This window comes from Saccopteryx bilineata, chromosome 4 (assembly GCF_036850765.1).
Source record: "Saccopteryx bilineata isolate mSacBil1 chromosome 4, mSacBil1_pri_phased_curated, whole genome shotgun sequence".
In the NCBI taxonomy this organism is placed as follows: Eukaryota; Metazoa; Chordata; class Mammalia; order Chiroptera; family Emballonuridae; genus Saccopteryx; species Saccopteryx bilineata.
This window is the reverse complement of record NC_089493.1, coordinates 81870796-81891442: the sequence shown is the minus strand read 5'-3', so window position 1 is coordinate 81891442 and position 20647 is coordinate 81870796. Positions and strand designations below refer to the sequence as shown.

At 41.0% G+C, this 20647-nt stretch overlaps 1 protein-coding gene across 3 annotated transcripts in view; it reads right to left on the bottom strand.

Moving 5' to 3' along the window:
• Positions 1-15341: 15341 nt before the first annotated feature.
• GPR176 (G protein-coupled receptor 176) overlaps positions 15342-20647 on the bottom strand; it is a 121357-nt gene continuing 116051 nt past the window's right edge. For 2 of the 3 annotated variants that reach the window (XM_066277145.1, XM_066277146.1), the window contains exons 4-5: positions 19617-19772; positions 15342-18594 (exon numbers count right to left, since the gene is read on the bottom strand). In XM_066277145.1, coding sequence (XP_066133242.1) covers positions 17472-18594; positions 19617-19772 — 1279 coding nt within the window. In that variant the 3' untranslated portion in view covers positions 15342-17471. The remainder of the gene's footprint in view (positions 18595-19616; positions 19773-20647) is intronic. The other variant, XM_066277147.1, reaches the window with a different exon arrangement.

The following is a 20647-nucleotide window of genomic DNA, read 5'->3' as shown; positions in this document are numbered from 1 at the left end:
TTTCCTTTCAAAAGTGCACCATGACTTTACAGACACACTGTATATAGATAATTATTATAAGAGTTGTGCACCTAAAACCTGTATAGTTTAATTAACCAACATCACCCTAATAAATTCAATTTAAAAAGACAAATAAATATATATAAAGCCTAAAAATTAATTAATTAAACTTATTCATAGAAAGTAGCAATAATTATAAGGAGTTAATAATCAAAATTTATAAAGAACTTCTAAAAACACCAGGAAGGTAAACAATCCAATTAAAAAATAGGCGAGAGATGACGTCAGAGTAATGGCGGAGTAGGAAGCGATACCGATAAATCTCCCCCAAAACTCAACAAGATCTTCAACCAGAAACAGAAAAACCTATACTTGGAGCCTCCAGATGCTTCACAATACACCCGAAGGTATGGTCGAGTGAAAAATTGGCTAAATATATAACCAAATCCTGAAGGAAATAGGGAGTAAGAAATGCTCCGCCTTCCTCACTAACCTAAACAGGGCGGCTTTCTCTGGTAACTGTGAATATAGAAACTGAGGCGGGCAAAGGGGGTGAATACATCCAGGCCGCGCACAAAAGGCCGAACCAGGCTGTGGCACGGAGATCCTAGCGGAGGAAAAACTGTTCCTATGGCAAGCCGGGCAATACAAGCTAACACTCGCGCCAAACCCAAACAAAGAAAGACAAGCGGGGCAGCCATTTTACCCGTTCTCCTGGTTGGTGCGCAGTTAGTGGGCGAGAGATCTCTTCCTAAGCCCCAGAAGTGGGTGTCCGTGTTGCCCCACAGAGAGGCAGGGTCAGAGGCCTTTCTGTGGGCCGAAAGCAGAATCTCTGGGCAGCCCCAGCGCCCTGGGAAAGCCGCGCACGGGAGGGAGTGAGAACCAATTCCAACAATGGAAATTTTCCGTGCTGGTGAGGGTTTCACTCAGAGGGAACCGCGGCCGGCCTCATATCCTGGTGTGCGCGCGCAGATAGGTAGTGAGCGATTCCTCCGAGTGCCTCGGCAGTGTGCGCCCGTGTTATCGCACAGAGGGGCAGAGTCAGGGGCCTTTGTGTGGGCAAAAGCGGAATCTCGGGCCGCCCCAGCGCCTTGCAAAAGCCGCGCACGGGGACGGAGCGAGAGCGAATTCCAGCGCTGCAAATTTCCATGCGGTTGGGGGTTTCACTCAGAGCGTGAGACTACTGGCCGGATATCCTGGTCTGCGCGCACAGATAGTGAATGAGAGTTTCCTCCAAGCACCCCGGAAGTGGGTGCCCGCCTGTGTTACCGGAAAGAGTGGCAGAGCCAGAGGTCTTTGAGTGGGCGGAAAGCCCGCCTGATTATGCTAGCAGCTCTGACTGACTGAGCCTTACACAGAGCCCTGTGCTGAGTGGGAATAGAGTGGGGAGTTGCCAGCTCTTTGAACCTCTTACTATCCAGGCAGAGGCAGCAACAACCCCATAGCTGGATTATCAGGCTACTAATTGAGGAAGGAAAGATTAGGAGAAAGGCTCCAGGAACACAGACTCTCTCACTGTCGGAGCCTATGAATGCTAATGAGCCTTGACTCCCAACGAGACTAAAGCACAATACACGACATTGCCATAGAGACTTATCAACTGCAAACCTCTACCTGAGCGTGCCAAAGGGGCAGAACCTGGGGTACAGAGTCACCGACCAGGAAGAGGGAGAGAAAAGAAAAAACAAGAAGATAACCTCTCAAAATCAAGAATAATCTGCAGACTTTATAACCTATCCCATTTTATTATATTTGTTCGTTTGTTTCTCTTATCTTCATTCTTGATACTTTTTTTCCTCCTCCAATTTGGCCGATTAACTCTCTGCCGGTCTTACTCTCTCCTCTCCTTGAACTACACTACCCATAAGTGTTACATCTCCCATTATCTTTTTTCTCCTCTTCCTTTCTCTCTATGAGGGTTGCACTCCAAAACCCTTAACTCTCTCTCTCTCCTTTCTTTTTTCTTCTTTTACTGGTTCCCTCTTTTTTTCTCTCTCTCTCTTTCTTTTCTCCCTCTATATTAGTTTCTTCCTTTCTCCTTTACATCTCCTCTCATTCAAACATCAATAACAAACAAATTATCTTATCTGGGACTCAAACTTATGTTTGTGGCATTTTGGGGGTTTTTACTTCACCTTTTTAACTCACTAGCAGTGCTCCCATCCCTGGCTCTCCATTTTATCTAGTTCTTGTTCCACTAAATACAATAGTATTTTTTTAATTTGTCCCCCCATTTTTCTGTTCTCCTCTTATTCCTCTCATCATAACTCTTAGACAACCAACACCTAAAAGCAAATCATTTTATTCTTGACCCAAATTTTTTCCTTATTTGCTTTTTGTGGGTCCATACCGCCCCCCTTTTTCTTTTTTTTTTTCTTTTTTTTTTTTTTGCCCCTTTATTACTTTTCCCCAATTCAGGACCTCCATCACAGGCATTATTTGTTATAATTCACAGTTCACCACAAGATTTTCTCAAGAAAAAGGGGAGAGGAGAGGAAAAAAGGAGGGGGGGAATAATTTCCTTTTTTTAAAAATTATTATTTTATTTTTCTTTATTTCATTATTAATTTTTTTTTAAAAAAACAACTCTTTTTGATTTTTTATTTTTTTTAACTTTTTATTCTTTATTAAATCTCATTAATACTATCAACAAAACCACCCTCAGATGCCATTAAGGAAGAGAAAATCGAATATCATGGATACAAAAGAAAGAGAGGTAACACAGCTAGATGAGGAAAAATCTATGGAGAAAAAATTTAATATATTGGAAACCTTGGAGCTAAATGACAGAGAATTCAAGATAGAAATCCTAAAAATCCTCCGAGATATACAAGAAAACACAGAAAGGCAATTTAGGGAGCTCAGAAAACAACTCAATGAACACAAAGAATATATGTCCAAAGAAATTGAAACTATAAAAACAAATCAAACAGAGATGAAAAACTCAATTCACGAGCTGAAAAACGAAGTAACAAGCTTAGCTAATAGAACAGGTCAGATAGAAGAGAGGATTAGTGAAATAGAAGACAAGCAACTTGAGGCACAACAGAGAGAAGAAGAAAGAGACTCAAAAATTAAAAAAAATGAGATAGCCCTACAAGAATTATCTGACTCCATCAAAAAGAATAACATAAGAATAATAGGTATATCAGAGGGAGAAGAGAGAGAAAATGGAATGGAGAACATACTCAAACAAATAATAGATGAGAACTTCCCAAGCCTGTGGAAAGAACTAAAGCCTCAAATTCAAGAAGCAAACAGAACATCGAGTTTTCTTAACCCCAACAAACCTACTCCAAGGCATATCATAATGAAATTGACACAAACCAACAGCAAAGAAAAAATTCTCAAGGCAGCCAGGGAAAAGAAGAATACAACATATAAAGGAAGGCCCATTAGATTATCATCAGATTTCTCAGCAGAAACTCTACAAGCTAGAAGAGAGTGGACCCCAATATTTAAAGTCCTGAAAGAGAGAAACTTTCAGCCACGAATACTATACCCATCAAAGCTATCCTTCAAATATGAAGGAGAAATAAAAACATTCACAGATACAGAAAAGATGAGGGAATTTATCATCAGAAAACCCCCACTCCAGGAATTACTAAAGGGGGTTCTCCAATCAGATACAAAGAACAAAAAAAAAACAGAGCCACAAGTAAAAGCTCCAAGAAGAACACAATAAAACCAAATTTAAACTGTGACAACAACAAAAAGAAAGAGGGGGAGAAGATGGAGATTAACAGTAGCAAAGGACGATGGAGTGCAAAAGTACTCACAAAATAGTTTGCTACAATGAACAGGGTAGGGACCCTTTTCATTACTCAAAGGTAACCACCATTGAAAAAACCACCACAGAAGCACATGAGATAAAAAAGATAGCAACAGAGGAAAGATGTATGGAATACAACCAAATAAAAACAAAAGATAGAAAAACGAAAGAGAAGGATCAAACAAGACACAAAACTAACAGAAAGCAAGATATAAAATGGCAATAGGGAACTCACAAGTGTCAATAATTACACTAAATGTAAACGGATTAAACTCACCAATAAAAAGGCACAGAGTAGCAGAATGGATTAAAAAAGAAAATCCAACTATATGCTGCCTACAGGAAACTCATCTAAGTAACACGGATAAAAACAAATTCAAAGTGAAAGGCTGGAAAACAATACTCCAAGCAAATAACATCCAAAAAAAAGCAGGTGTAGCAATACTCATATCGGATAATGCTGACTACAAGACAGCAAAAGTACTCAGAGATAAAAATGGCCATTTCATAATGTCTAAGGGGACACTGAATCAAGAAGACATAACAATTCTTAATATATATGCACCAAACCAAGGAGCACCAAAATATATAAGACAGCTACTTATTGACCTTAAAACAAAAACTGACAAAAATACAATCATACTTGGAGAACTCAATACACCGCTGACGGCTCTAGATCGGTCATCCAAACAGAGAATCAACAAAGACATAGTGGCCTTACACAAAACACTAGAGCACCTGGATATGATAGACATCTACAGGACATTTCATCCCAAAGTGACTGAGTATACATTTTTCTCCAGTGTACATGGATCATTCTCAAGAATTGACCATATGTTGGGCCACAAAAACAACATCAGCAAATTCAGAAAAATCGAAGTTGTACCAAGCATATTTTCTGATCATAAAGCCTTGAAACTAGAATTCAACTGCAAAAAAGAGGAAAAAAATCCCACAAAAATGTGGAAACTAAACAACATACTTTTAAAAAATGAATGGGTCAAAGAAGAAATAAGTGCAGAGATCAAAAGATTTATACAGACTAATGAAAATGACAATACGACATACCAGAATCTATGGGGGCCTGACCTGTGGTGGCGCAGTGGATAAAGCGTCGACCTGGAAATGCTGAGGTTGCCGGTTCGAAACCCTGGGCTTGCCTGGTCAAGGCACATATGGGAGTTGATGCTTCCAGCTCCTCCCCCCTTCTCTCTCTGTCTCTCCTCTCTCTGTCTCTCCCTCTCCTCTATAAAATGAATAAATAAATAAATAAAAAATTAAATCTGGTCTAAAATTAAAAGTATATTTAAAAATAAATAAAACAATAGAATCTATGGGATGCAGCAAAAGCAGTGATAAGAGGGAAGTTCATATCACTTCAGGCATATATGAACAAACAAGAGAGAGCCCAAGTGAACCACTTAACTTCCCACCTTAAGGAACTAGAAAAAGAAGAACAAAGACAACCCAAAAGCAGCCGAAGAAAGGAGATAATAAAAATCAGAGCAGAAATAAATGAATTAGAGAACAGAAAAACTATAGAAAAAATTAATAGAACAAGGAGCTGGTTCTTTGAAAAGATCAATAAAATTGACAAACCCTTGGCAAGACTTACCAAGGAAAAAAGAGAAAGAACTCATATAAACAAAATCCGAAATGAAAGAGGAGAAATCACCACGGACACCGTAGATATACAAAGAATTATTGTAGAATACTATGAAAAACTTTATGCCACTAAATTCAACAACCTAGAAGAAATGGATAAATTCCTAGAAAAATACAACCTTCCTAGACTGAGTCAAGAAGAAGCAGAAAGCCTAAACAGACCTATCAGTAGAGAAGAAATAGTAAAAACCTCCCCAAAAATAAAAGTCCAGGCCCTGACGGCTATACCAGCGAATTTTATCAAACATTCAAAGAAGACTTGGTTCCTATTCTACTCAAAGTCTTCCAAAAAATTGAAGAAGAAGCAATACTTCCAAACACATTTTATGAGGCCAACGTAACCCTCATACCAAAACCAGGCAAGGATGGCACAAAGAAAGAAAACTACAGACCAATATCTCTAATGAATACAGATGCTAAAATACTAAACAAAATACTAGCAAATCGAATACAACAACATATTAAAAAAATAATACATCATGATCAAGTGGGATTCATCCCAGAATCTCAAGGATGGTTCAACATACGTAAAACGGTTAACGTAATACACCATATCAACAAAACAAAGAACAAAAACCACATGATCTTATCAATAGACGCAGAAAAGGCTTTCGATAAAATACAACACAATTTTATGTTTAAGACTCTCAACAAAATGGGTATAGAAGGAAAATATCTCAACATGATAAAGGCCATATATGATAAACCATCAGCTAATATCATGTTAAATGGCGCTAAACTGAAGGCTTTCCCCCTTAAATCAGGAACAAGACAGGGTTGTCCACTCTCTCCACTCTTATTTAATGTGGTACTAGAGGTTCTCGCCACAGCAATCAGACAAGACAAAGAAATAAAAGGCATCCATATCGGAAAAGAAGAAGTAAAGGTATCACTTTTTGCAGATGATATGATCCTATACATCGAAAACCCCAAAGAATCCACAAAAAGACTACTAGAAACAATAAGCCAATACAGTAAGGTCGCAGGATACAAAATTAACATTCAGAAGTCAATAGCCTTTCTACATGCCAACAATGAAACAACTGAGAAGGAACTCAAAAGAATAATCCCCTTCACGATTGCAACAAAAAAAATAAAATACTTAGGAATAAACATAACAAAGAATGTAAAGGACTTATATAATGAAAACTATAAACCATTGTTAAGGGAAATTGAAAAAGATATAATGAGATGGAAGAATATACCTTGTTCTTGGCTAGGAAGAATAAATATAATCAAGATGGCTATATTACCCAAAGCAATATACAAATTCAATGCAATTCCCATCAAACTTCCAATGACGTTTTTTAAAGAAATAGAGCAAAAAATCATCAGATTTATATGGAACTATAAAAAACCCCGAATAGCCAAAGCAATCCTAAAGAAAAAGAATGAAGCTGGGGGCATTACAATACCTGACTTCAAACTCTATTATAGGGCCACGACAATCAAAACAGCATGGTATTGGCAGAAAAATAGACACTCAGACCAATGGAACAGAATAGAAAGTCCAGAAATAAAACCATATATATATAGTCAAATAATTTTTGATAAAGGGGCCAAGAACACACAATGGAGAAAAGAAAGCCTCTTCAATAAATGGTGCTGGGAAAACTGGAAAGCCACATGCAAAAGAATGAAACTGGACTACAGTCTCTCCCCCTGTACAAAAATTAACTCAAAATGGATCAAAGATCTAAACATAAGACCTGAAACAATTAAGTACATAGAAGAAGACATAGGTACTCAACTCATGGACCTGGGTTTTAAAGAGCATTTTATGAATTTGACTCCAATGGCAAGAGAAGTGAAGGCAAAAATTAATGAATGGGACTACATCAGACTAAGAAGTTTTTACTCAGCAAGAGAAACTGATAACAAAATAAACAGAAAGCCAACTAAATGGGAAATGATATTTTCAAACAACAGCTCAGATAAGGGCCTAATATCCAAAATATACAAAGAACTCATAAAACTCAACAACAAACAAACAAACAATCCAATAAAAAAATGGGAAGAGGATATGAACAGACACTTCTCCCAGGAAGAAATACAAATTGCCAACAGATATATGAAAAGATGCTCATCTTCTTTAGCTATTAGAGAAATGCAAATCAAAACAGCAATGAGATACCACCTCACACCTGTTCGATTAGCTATTATTAGCAAGACAGGTAATAGCAAATGTTGGAGAGGCTGTGGAGAAAAAGGAACCCTCATACACTGTTGGTGGGAATGTAAAGTAGTACAACCATTATGGAAGAAAGTATGGTGGTTCCTCAAAAAACTGAAAATAGAACTACCTTATGACCCAGCAATCCCTCTACTGGGTATATACCCCCAAAACTCAGAAACATTGATACGTAAAGACACATGCAGCCCCATGTTTATTGCAGCATTGTTCACAGTGGCCAGGACATGGAAACAACCAAAAAGCCCGTCAATAGATGACTGGATAAAGAAGATGTGGCACATATACACTATGGAATACTACTCAGCCATAAGAAATGATGACATCGGAACATTTACAGCAAAACGGTGGGATCTTGATAACATGATACGAAGTGAAATAAGTAAATCAGAAAAAACCAGGAACTGCATTATTCCATACGTAGGTGGGACATAAAAGTGAAACTAAGAGACATTGATAAGAGTGTGGTGGTTACGGGGGGGAGGGGGGAATGGGGGACGGAAAGGGGGAGGGGGAGGGGCACAAAGAAAACAAGATAGAAGGTGACAGAGGACAATCTGACTTTGGGTGACGGGTATGCATCATAATTGAACAAGATACCCTGGACTTGTTATCTTTGAATATATGTATCCTGATTTATTGATGTCACCCCATTAAAAAAATAAAATTATTTTAAAAAAAAGAAAAATAAAAATAAAAAAATAAAAAAAAATAAAAAATGGGCGAAAGAACTGAATAGACACTTCTCCAAAGAGGACATACAGATGGCCAATAGGCATATGAAAAAATGCTCAACATCACTAATCATTAGAGAAATGCAAATTAAAATCACAATGAGATATCACCTCACATCTGTCAGAATGGTGCTTATTAACAAAACAATGCAGGATAGGTGCTGGCAAAGATGTGGAGAAAAGTGAACCCTCCTGCACTGCTGGTGGGAATGCAGACTGGTGCAGCCACTGTGGAAAACAGTATGGAGATTCCTCAAAAAATTAGAAATGGAACTGCCTTTTGACCCAGCTATCCCACTTTTAGGAATACATACTAAGAATACCAAATCACTAATTCAAAAGAAGATGCATTCCCATGTTTATGGCAGCGTTGTTTACAATAGCCAAAATTTGAAAATAGTCCAAGTGTTCGTCAGTGGACGAGTGGATTGAAAAGCTGTGGTACATAGACATAATGGCATACTACACAGCAGTGAAAAAGAAGAAAATCTTACCTTTTGTGATGGTATGGATGGACCTGGAGATCGTTATGCTAAGTGAAATAAGCCAGGCAGAGAAAGACAAATATCCTATGATCTCACTTATATGTGGAATCTAATGAACAAAATGAACTGAGAAATGGAATAGAGGCAGAGGTGGGGTCACAGGGAGCAGAGGAACAGCTGTCAGAGGGAAGAGGGATGAAGGGATGGGATCAGAGAAGGTGAAGGGATTAGTGAAATTATATATGCATAACACATAGATACAGGTAACAGAACAGCAAATCCCAGGGGGAAGGGGGGGGAGTTAGGGGGAGGGGAAAAAGAGGTATAAAGGGGGACATGGTGGGGAGGCGAGGGTGTTATATTCAGTGGGACACTTGAATCCATGTTAATACAATAAATTAAAATTAATAAAAATTTTTAAAAGAAAGTAATAATTCTTAAAAGTGTTTTAATATACTAAAAAAGAAAGAAGAAATATTTCCTCTTGGTTATTGAGAGGCAACAGAGGAAAAAATAGAATTCAGAACAACTTACAATTACCTAGTTCATAGAGCCAAACCATAAGAATTATCTGCATAAACTGACATCATTTGAATATATCAGCAAAAAGCCATTGGTTTCTCTGACCCTGAAAGCCTAAATTGCCTTGTTTCCTCAATTCCCTTTAGTTATGCATATGTTTCTTGTTTTTTCTTTTGTTTAGTCTTATGGTTCATTGCAAAATTCAGAGGCTTTTTAAAGTTAATTTGTATTTTTTTCTATACATGTAGATTGTTTTAAAATAAAACAAATGGGCAAGACTGACCTGTGGTGGCATAGTGAATAAAGCGTCAATCTGGAATGCTGAGGTCGTGGGGTCCAAATCCTAGGCTTGCCCGGTCAAGGCACGTACAAGAAGCAACTATGAGTTGATGCTTCCCACTCCTCCCTCCCCCCTCCGCCTTTCTCTCTCTCTAAAATCAATAAATAAAATCTTTAAAATAGAACAAATGGACTTAAATAAAATAAATAAACAAAACAATCCCAAAGACAAAAACCTGCAATAATTTTAGCTGTCTCTTTTGGCATTCACACACCTCCACATTCTAATTAATATATGCATTCTACTCTTCTGTGTGTTATCCATTTTGGATATAATTTGATTGCAACCTCATGGTAGATAAGGATATTGCTCTCTTGAACAATCATTCCCTCAATTTCTCCTCAATTTACTCTTCTACAATATTACAATTTTCAAATTAAATGAACATTTCATATTTAGATTAATATATTCATGCAAATATTATCACCCCTAAAAATCATAAATTATTAATTACTTTTCTTTCTTACCTTTTACTTCTTCTGAAGTTAAGAATAGCCTTATTGTTTCTTTCATTTAGTTCCCTTTGTACCTATTGCTAACTCTTCCCACATCTCCCAAAGACTGCTTTGTGTCATGTCTCCGACCTGGGCCGGTTCACCCCTCCTTAGGCAACCTGGTGGTCCCCTGCTCCTGGGAGGTCACCATATTGATGCCGAACTTAGTGCGGACACACGATCAGCATAGCGCACTACAGCCCAGAACTCCTGGGCTCAAGCGATCCTCCCGCCTCAGCCTCCCGAGTAGCTGGGACTACAGGCGCGCGCCACCACGCCCGGCGCTTTGCATCATGTCAAGTAACCTGTCAGTTACACACTGAGTAGGAGACATCCCTTTTGAAGGAATTCCTAGCTCCTTTTCTCAGGACTGGTTGCTTCTCAGGCCTCCTGCATATCTTGGGAATCTCCTTCCACTCATCCTAGGAGTTTCCTTGGCCTATATTCTAAATGAATGTATTCTAAATGTTTCTTGGACTTTCCTCTTTCGTGGTTTATGCCCTCATTTTATTGAAGCACAACATCCAATAGCTTCATCATATTAAAAGACAATACAGTGGCAAAAAAAAAAAAAGCCTCCATACATGGGGTACTGGTAGGTGATCTCCAGAGGGCGGGCATGTGGCCCTCATTGTGTACTTTCCCAGTGAGAGATACGGCACTGGTGTGCCCACTTTCAACCCCCTTCAGCATCCACCCACAGTCTCCTTCCAGATTGGCCAGTGGCTAGCTTTCAAGTCAAGCTCCTGTGGTGCATTTGACACTTAGAAAAACCACCAATTCTCCCCACACCAGATCGTGGGTATGCAGAATTCCTCCTCTCTTTAGCCTTCTATCTCTCTCAATTCATTTCCCACACTTCCAAATTCATAGAGAGCAGACCAGCAAATTCACACCCTACGCAGAGATCAAACTGAAGAAAAGAAGGTCAGGCTTACATTTTCCACCAAATAGACATGCTAGGCACCCTTTTAAATTTAGTTGATTCTGCTGTTTCTTAAATCATATAAATGTGAGAATTTTAAACACCTCTTTGTCCTCAACTGTGGGACTTCAGCAACAATTCCAGGACATCAGAAAAATCTGTTGAGCATCATGTTTTACACATAACGTGACCAGTTAGAACAATTCTGGTGTACCTGCTTCCTCATTCATATTTGGCAGGAGTAGCGCACTGATGAACCATTCATGGAATATAAATCCATCCTTCACTCTGATAGGTCAACTCAGAGGACATACCCACCCCCAGACCCATAAGAGTCACCAGGGAATACATGTTTCCACTAATCAGGCTCGACCCAAGAGCTGGGATCAGTCCTTGTGAGGAAGAAGGAAGGAAGAGGGATGTTGAGAAGGTAACAGTATCTGCTACGGCTTATGGCACATGTTCATGTAAAAGAAGTCCAGAATAATCTTCACAGTGACAAAATGTATTAGCTTTTCTTTCCCAAAATCAACTCCCAGTAAACCAGTGAAAAATGTAAGCAACATTTTAGGTACATTTTCTTTTTCAGTGCAGTTTTAATTTTCTCAGTCCCTCCAGATCTATAGCCATTATTTTTATATTTAAAACTGGCTAGAGCCCTCGTATTATCTTTCAAGAGCTAGATTTCAGAAGAGAGGCATACGTTTCATCATTGGCCTTTTAAATAATTGTACACTTAGATTAGCTTTTCCTCTGAGAGAAAAAACCCACACACAGAAGGTCAGGGTTTAATTCTATATAAACCTTAGAAAAGTAGAATATAAAACCTGTTTATACCACATTTGCTCCACACAAAAGAAGATGCAAAAGGGAAATAAGAATTTTGCTAAGGGAAAGCCAAAATAAATTTATATAAAAGATTTTTGTAAACATTAATTCATATGTAGAATAACAATAATAATAATGATAGGCTATAGAAGCATAAAATTTCAGAGTTGAAAGGGAACTTAAAAGCCTAATTCCCTTCTCAAGGTTTGAATATAAACTAATTGCTATAATCCAAAAACCCAGTATGGAAAATATAATATTCTTTATTATTTTCTTTGCTATAGCTCAATTTCCATTGAGATAATGGGATAATAGAAGTAATCTCAGACATTTAAGGTTTCTTTCTCTCTCACATTATACCATGGTGTTGTGGGCATGCATGTGGAAACACCTGTCCTTCCTCAGTGTCACTGCCTACATGGCCATCTCTTGCCCCATTTGCTTCAGCGATCCATTCTTCTTGTCCACCTGAACCAGCTTTCTTTTTCTTTCAGGACACTCCTCTAAAAGCCTTTGAGCCAGGTTGGGAGGCCCTGGCTGCTGAGACTCACTGCTGGATATTACACTGGGGATCCAAGCAGGACACACCCAGGTTCCCTTTGCAATTGCTCAAGTCTTTATTTTGCAGCATCCCTGGGGTTTGCCTGGGAGGCATTAGGGCCCCTTTATCCAGAAGGTACAGATGTCCGCACTCTTGTCACTTGCACCTGACTTCTCTGGACAATTCCAGAATAGTCTACCTACGGGGGTGGTCCCACCCTCCTCAAGCCTTTGGCTAGCCCAAGGTTTTTCAGCGTTGACACTATTGATATTCTGGACCAGATAACTGCTGTAGGAGAATGTCCTGTGCATTGTAGGGTGATTAGGCAGCCTCCCTGACTTTTACCCACTAGATGCCAGTAGCATCCCCCAAATTTTGACAATCATTACCAAATATCCACTGTGCTTACTCCAAGAGTCCCATCCATTTTCCTCAGACCCAGCCTTTGATACACAACTAGAAAGACTCACATGATAGTTGCTTTCCTTGAGACAATGACCGCCTTCCCCCCTCCCTGAGGTAGCACATGTGAACGTGAAGAGCGAGGCAAAGGACGGGATGCATCAAGGAATATGGTTAGTATTTTAAAGGCATTTTCCCACTTGTTGCCTTAAAATGTACACCACGTCATTCCAGTTCTTCTTTTGTTTGCATATTTCCTTTTGTACATAGACTGCAATAAATAAACATATAGAAAGAAGTTTAAGAGGCAGAAAGAGATTTAATCTCTAAACTCTGACCAATACAACAACGAAAAGATTATTCTTCACACCCAACATATATATACGCTTGAGATACCTGTAGAGGTTCGCGTAAGACAGTCTTGGAGATCACAGCTTCAGTTCCATGAAGGTCCCAGGCCTTCATCCTGCATATTAACAACTTGTCACCTTGGAACAAATGGGAAAAAACACTGGCTGAACCTGAGACTAAGAGAAGGCAGATATTTTAGTTTCTAAAACCTCATCTACGGAGAATCTTAGATCGTTTGAATTTCTTTTAAAAGCTTAGAGCTCACACAAAAAGGCTTTTGATGCTGCCCTGGGCATTAGTACTGATTTCAATTCTTTTTTTATTCACATTCAATCATTTTTCTTTTGACTACAGAACTCTAAAATAGCACAAGAGGTTGATAGAAACCTGCTAAATGTTTACAACTATTAAGGATAAGTCCATCACTTTGCCATGTTATTTACATTGTATCATATGTTGCTACACTGGTTGACTACAATATATGAAAGCATTAACCCTTCCCCATCACCAAAGTTCAGCCTAAAATAATCTTTTTTCCCCGAGCATCTCAGCTCTGGCATGCAGCAACAGCTGTGGGCACAACAAACACCCTGCCCTGGTGCAGTGCTACCAGGAGCTCTGAACCCCCAGAGCTGGTGGAGCGGCCACTCCCCTCTCTTGTCAAACCAAACTTGTGCCTGAGCTGCAGATGCTATTTAGCATACCAAGGGGTTGACTTACAGCTCCTTTTCCATGGATGGGGCCCCTCTGATTTGTGTCTCTGCCCTTAGTTATTCCACTTGCCTCTTACTTCACCAATATAGTAAATTATACTCACTCATATTCACCAGCTGCCTTACAGGTTTACAGCCAACATTCTTTTAACATTCCCCTCTTTTTTTGAAACCGAGAATTGTTTGGTTAAGAAATATTCTGGCTTAGTTATTTTTTTTTCAGGGATTCACCTACTCCTTTGGAATTGTGTACTGCCTCAAATTATCATCATTATGAAGACTAATTAATATTGGGCTGTCTAATGAAAACACCAGTTTAATATCATTTCCTGAAAAACATTCTAAATAAGCCCCCTAACCACTTTTTTTAAAAAACACAGTGTATAAGCACTAACACTGACAGAGCTTTGCTCTGTGCCAAGCAGTATGTTAGAACAGATCACCTCATAATTGCCCCCTGAGTATGTAATTGTCTCACTTGGCATCCCCTGAAATCAGAGCTGGAGACAAAGGCTCTATGTGGTAGTGTTTGGGGGAGGTGATCTCTGAGGGCTTGAATGAGTGCTAGAGAAACCCAGAAAGGGAAGGAAGTCAATGAAAGGATTCATTATTGAGACACCATTGTGGGCAACAGGGACTTAAATCTGCCTGACCCCCTGAGATATGGGCACATGCTTCTCACAACTGTATAGCAGGACAAGGACAGGGACATTTATCCACTGGCTCCCACCCCCACTAATCAAGGGCTACCCAGGAGCCAGGGAGCGCTCACAGGGCAGAAAACAAAACAGCTAGGCTTTGACTGCTTGCTCTCAGGGAAGCGAGTGGATGTAGCCAGCAATGGCCCGCTGAAGACCTGGCTCAAATTAGAGGTGTGTGAGCTGGGGTCAAAGACTTCTGATACACTGGTTATCTCCCCATTTTACAGGAGGAAACCAAGATATATAGAAGTTACCTTACCTGCTTACAGTCATAAGGCTGGTCAATGGCAGAGCCAGGTCTCAAACATGGGCCATCTGGCCTTCGAGCCCATGGTCCTAAACGTGTGCTATAAACCCCACCACGCGAGGGAGGATGGGCGACAGCTGCACCCCACTATCCCCTAAAAGGGAGCAGTCTTTCCACCAATTCAATTTGGAACCCAAGTTTGTGATACTCATCTAAAGGCTGCATTTTCTCCTTTGGGAATTAATTTTTTAAATGTGCAATAATACGAGAAAATGCTACTGCAATGCTGTACCTGCACTGATGGGGAGAAATGAATACCTTTCATTTGAGATCCTACAGGAAGAAAGAAGTTCAGATATTAAATACTACTTGAGGGAAAAGAAGAAACAAAAATCACAGAGCTCATACAATCTTTTCTGAGTTCAGAAACTGCTTTTCAATTTTTTATTAAAATGTAATTCTTCAAAGAATATAGAAATACACCTGGCAATGGCCTGTTAAAAGTCAACTATCTGCTTCAAACATACAGAAGAAATACCTACCAAATTCTGCCCCATTAGAACTTATTAAGTATATAGGTATTACCAGAACAACACCAAAGTGGCTACATTTGACAGGTTCTTCTAAAGTGGACACAGTTTTCTGACAGATTATGTTTCCCTTTGATGAAAGTTGTAACCACTGTGAAGGTTCTGAAAAATATGCTTGGAGGGCCACATAGAAGGATCAGGGCAAGAAGCTCCAGATGGCATGCACAAAGGATCCGGAGGCAAGAGGCCGGGAGGGTGTGGCGGTCCCCGGCTTCTGCTCTGAGCACACAACACTTTGAGGGGACAAAACACACAGAGGAAGGCACTCCCTCTGCAGGGAAAGGGTCTTCGGGTTCACGTTCAGGAATGATAAGACATCACACCCAGAAGAGGACAGGAAAAGGAGACTCAGTCTGAGCTTCCTCCAAGGGACAAGGCCCAGTGTAGTTAAAGGAAAGGACCCGTGAGGGCCGCTGCCTTCGGGATGTGGAAGTGTGTGGTGAGACGGCCACTTCCCTTCAAGCTTACTCAAGGCACTGCACGGCCCCCTGACATACTACTAGCAAGATCAATATGCCCTAGAGGGAAGAGCAGGGCTGGCACTTGATTTGCACTCAGTAAGAGTGAAGTGTCATCTGTGGTCTGAATTCAGCCTAGTGAAGTGCACTGAGTGGACCTGAATGGCCTGTGAGAGCTCGCAGGGTCTCCTCACTTGAGGACACACTTCTTTCCACACCGACTGCTGCTGAAGGTTCACTGGGAAGGGGGAAGAGGGGGGCTCACATGGGCTACGTGTTGCCTTAGCCGTTTACGATTAATCCTTCTTCCCTGTCCTGTTCCTCCTTTGTGTCCAAAATGAAGGAAGAACCACAGGTACACACACAGACTGCAAATGAGGCCGACCAGCCTGTGTCTGGAGCCCTCCTCAGAAGGGAAGCGTTTTTGTCAGCCCTTACCCACTCTCTTAGGCAGAATCACCTTTCCTAGTCAAGTAGTTCTAGCTTGATGTTTCCAGAGGACCCAGTTTATACTAACTTGGCATTTTAAAATTACCTCTGAGTTCCAAAAGTTTGCACAAGACACTTTTTCTCAATATACTTGACTACTAACGACTGCTATGTCGCACCTTTCAGGTGAGATCAAGAGGAAGAGAAAAAGACAACAGTGTGTAGACAGTTCAGTTTTTCTTCTCCACCTCTGAGCTTCTCTCTCATTTGTTGGGCGGGGGGGGGGGGGGGGACCAACAACATAATTTAAGGGGAAAAGACATATTAAAGAATTTGAAGTGTTTTCCCACCAAAAACTGCAGACAGGTCTTTCTGAGGCCTTAGTGATGCCCAGAGAATGTCAGGATAACCAAGGATAGTACGTCTCCCTTACCACCAGGTACTGCCAGTGCCATGTCTGTCAAATGGGGGCAGAAAAGCCATTCCTTATCCATATCCCAGTGAGAGGGGCGACGGGCATCAGGAAAAACTACAGGGCAGGTGATTGGGCCTTCCGAAGAAAGGTGACAAATGCCCAGTCCCCATCTTCCCTGAAGATACAGATTGATACTAAATATTTTTAATATATTTCTCATATTTTAGTCCATCAAATAGGCATTTTATTTGTGGCCACACCACTGCACAGTTACCTTGGGCTTCCCTTGGAGTGGCCCTGCTCCCTTTGTGCCATGGGCACCCTTCTCTCCAGGTGCTGGACCCAGAGAACTGAGGATCCCCAGAAAATACACCCACGGTACCCACCCCAAGACCCTATCCACAAACCCACAATGCCTAGCTTTTGTCTACACAGAATAGTGTGGGCTTTATTAAGGACATGGATCACTGAGATCAATATATATACTCCCTCAACAAAGAAGACATTTGATTTTTAGAGATTTCCCTCTCAATCCAAAGCATTTGGCCCAGACAGAAAGAGCCAAGCCATTCGGGGCTGCACTGAGATCACACAAATCACAGGACCAGAGCGAAGGGCAGTCCAGAGTGGAGGAGCTGCCTGCTGCTTCCAGGGGCTTTCAGTCCTTGCTAGGAATCCACCTTTGGGAAAACGCTCACTTTATTGTTTCTGCTCATCTTCCGCTCCACCCTGCTAACCTTGGGCACCTTTGTCTGAATTAGCTCTTCCGGGGTGTTACCCAAGGGGGGAAGTAGCCGCTTCTTGCTGTTTCGGGTTTCTGAGAGCCACTGGGGAGGCAACTCAAAAGGACCATAACCAAACTGCAGGGAATACTTGTCAGGGAGTGTCTCAGGTTCCACAGGGGCTGCTGGTGCCACCTGGGATACGGAGTCCACGGTGCCTGGGGGTGGCACAGGGGCTGCAAACAGCAGCTGCTGCCCTCCCTCCAGGCAGGTGCTAAGTCCCTTGTTGGCCTGGAGTTCAGCAGCACCAGCGTACATGGCTTCACTCTCTTCCTCATCCTCCATGGGCTTAAAGATCTGCTGCTGCCCGACGTGGAACATCTCCAGGAGCTGGCTGCCTGAGCGCACGCTGGGCTCCAGGCTGGCATCGACCAGCCCGCTCCCTATACTCACCACATTACGGCTACTGTACCGGTGGTGTAGCTGTACCAAGGTCCCTACCAAGCACTTGCGGACAGATTTGTTCACAGTAAGAAAGAGCACAGGGTTCGCTAGCAGAGAAACTTTGGGCAGCCAAATGGCAGTGAGCAGCAAGAAGACAGAAGTGTCAGGAACGTTGAGCACAGTCTGGTAGACGACCAGGGTAGCGTAGGGCACACTACATAAGATGAAAACCATCACCATTGAGAGCAGAGTGGCGTGCAGCTCAGCCTCCCGCTGGGAGGCATAAGGGATAGAGATGGTGTTCTGTGGGGTCCGTAGCGCTGCTATGATGACCTTCTTCTTCTGGCTGGCACTCAGGGCCCGTCGAATCAGTATCAAGAAGAGGAAGACCACAGCCACAGGCACAATGACCGTGGTGATGTTATATATCAGGACGTATACCAGGTGGCCCAAGGAGTTGCTCCACACTTCAGTGCAGGTAGACGTGGCATAGATGTCGGCCACATTGGTCACTGCAAACACTGGAATGCTGGCCACCACTGCATGGGCCCAGATGTACATCACTAGCTCACGGGACTTGGCATCAGATATTTTTCTCTCCAGTGGATAGAGAACTGAGTAGTACCTGCAAAATGCACATACAAAATTCATTTCATAGGAGAAGATATACTTTAAATTAGGGGAATCTATATTACCAAAAGTAGGAGAGGTAGAAAAAAAGAAAGGAGTTCTCTATTCTGCCTAAGAAAGAGGGAACCACAGGGGAATTAGGTAGCCAAACCTTAAGTTTTGAAGACTTTGCTATATAGTTCATAACTAGCTTTATTTTTTTTTATAACTAGTTTTATAATTATTGCCAGCAGGATTAAATCCCAAAGAGTGCTCTCATTATAAAGCTGTGAAGACATCTGTTGTAAAGACATCTATTTTTCAATTTAAGGGTAACTTGTAAAACATTTTACATCGGCTAAAAGATTTAGGGCAATTTTGAAGCCAATAAGAAAGAAATTTGTCAGCACACATTTCCAAAGCAGATTCATGCCACAGTATACATATGGATATATTAACTTTTCAGCTGCTCAGGGCAGAACTCAGTATGAAGGATGGACTCTGACAAAGTCCTTCCACAACATTATGCCTGCTCAATACTATTGTTCTCATGATAATCACATGGTAACTGTAAGAGCAATGAATAGGGCTAAAATACCTGCACAGTAAAACTCTTTTTCCTTCAAGCTTAACTTGATTGTTCCATAGCCACCTAATCAGAATTCTAAAAGCATCTATTTCCATCCCAGTGATGATTTGGTAGGAACGACTAGTTCTTCACACCCTGAGCCACATCTGTCAGGAAAGGGCTGCCACTAGTCAGCAGAGATATGGTGATTATCCGAGATCAGCTCTGCCCACGTCACTGCAGCCCTACCAAGATTCATTCCCTCATGGGGCCAGGTACGCATGCGTGTTTCCTGTCACAAGAATTTCTGAGCACCACCTATGTGACAGGCACTGGGTTACAAAGAAGGAAAGACACACAAGAACGTGTCTACAGTTAATGGGGAAACGGCATGCAAGCACACAGTCATAAATGAGGAGATGAGGGCTGTACCAGAGGGATGCACAAAGGAGGTATGGGAAAGGGAGCACCTGAGAAATGTCAAGAGAGGATGGCACTGTGGTGGAGTCTGGCAGGGACAAGCGGGAGGACAGCGTTCCAGCTGAGGGGGATACGATGCAAACACAACATGACCGTGGATGACCAGAGGTACATGGAGCACGATGACATGTGTTCTACATCTCTCTCTGGGAGGGAAAAATGGAGGAAAAAATGCATAAGTTACGCATGCCCAATTTTATTTCTCTGACTATAAAGTTTCCTAACCATAACTCCAATGTGATGGCCCTGCACCCATACATGCTCAGGAGTCCACTGTCCCTGATGCCTATTTTTTAACTGGCAGATAACACACCCAGGCATCTAGTCATTGTTGCTTCCATTATGTATTGGGCAGTAGATGGCAACACAAGCACACAGGATCATTATAAGCAATTCTGTCAGTGTGTACACCTCTAGGAGGCAATGCAGGAAGTGCCATTAACTTGCAGAGTCAGTGCCATGACACAAATACCTGAGAAAGCAGTAAAAGAAAGGATTGTCTCCCTTCATCTCACACACACCACTAAAGCTTATGAGTAATTTGTATCTCCGAATAATAAAATAGAAACTGCCAGCTTTATTTTTCTACTAAAAGGACTTGTTTACCTTTTTAAAAATGGCAAATATACAGATTTTCTGATGGAAAGAAAATATAGATTCTTTATTGTTAGTATATTTTCCTCTCTGAGATCAAGGGCCCAGAAAGAACCCACTGCTGTTATTGCATTGATCCCAGGTATAACAGAAAAGTGTTCAAAATAACGTCTTCCTCCTCTTATCGAAATTTATTTAAAAAACAAACAAACAAACAAACAAAAAACAACTTTCAGGATTCCTAGACACATTATTCACAATAGCCAAAGAGTGCAAACAATCTAACTGTCCATCAACTAGTAAATGGATCAAAAAAATGTGTACAGTCATACAATGGACTATTGTTCAGCAATAAAAAAGTAAGTTGTTAAGCGAGTAGATAGATCCTAAGAGTTCTCATTACAATGGAAAAAATTTTCTCTTTTTT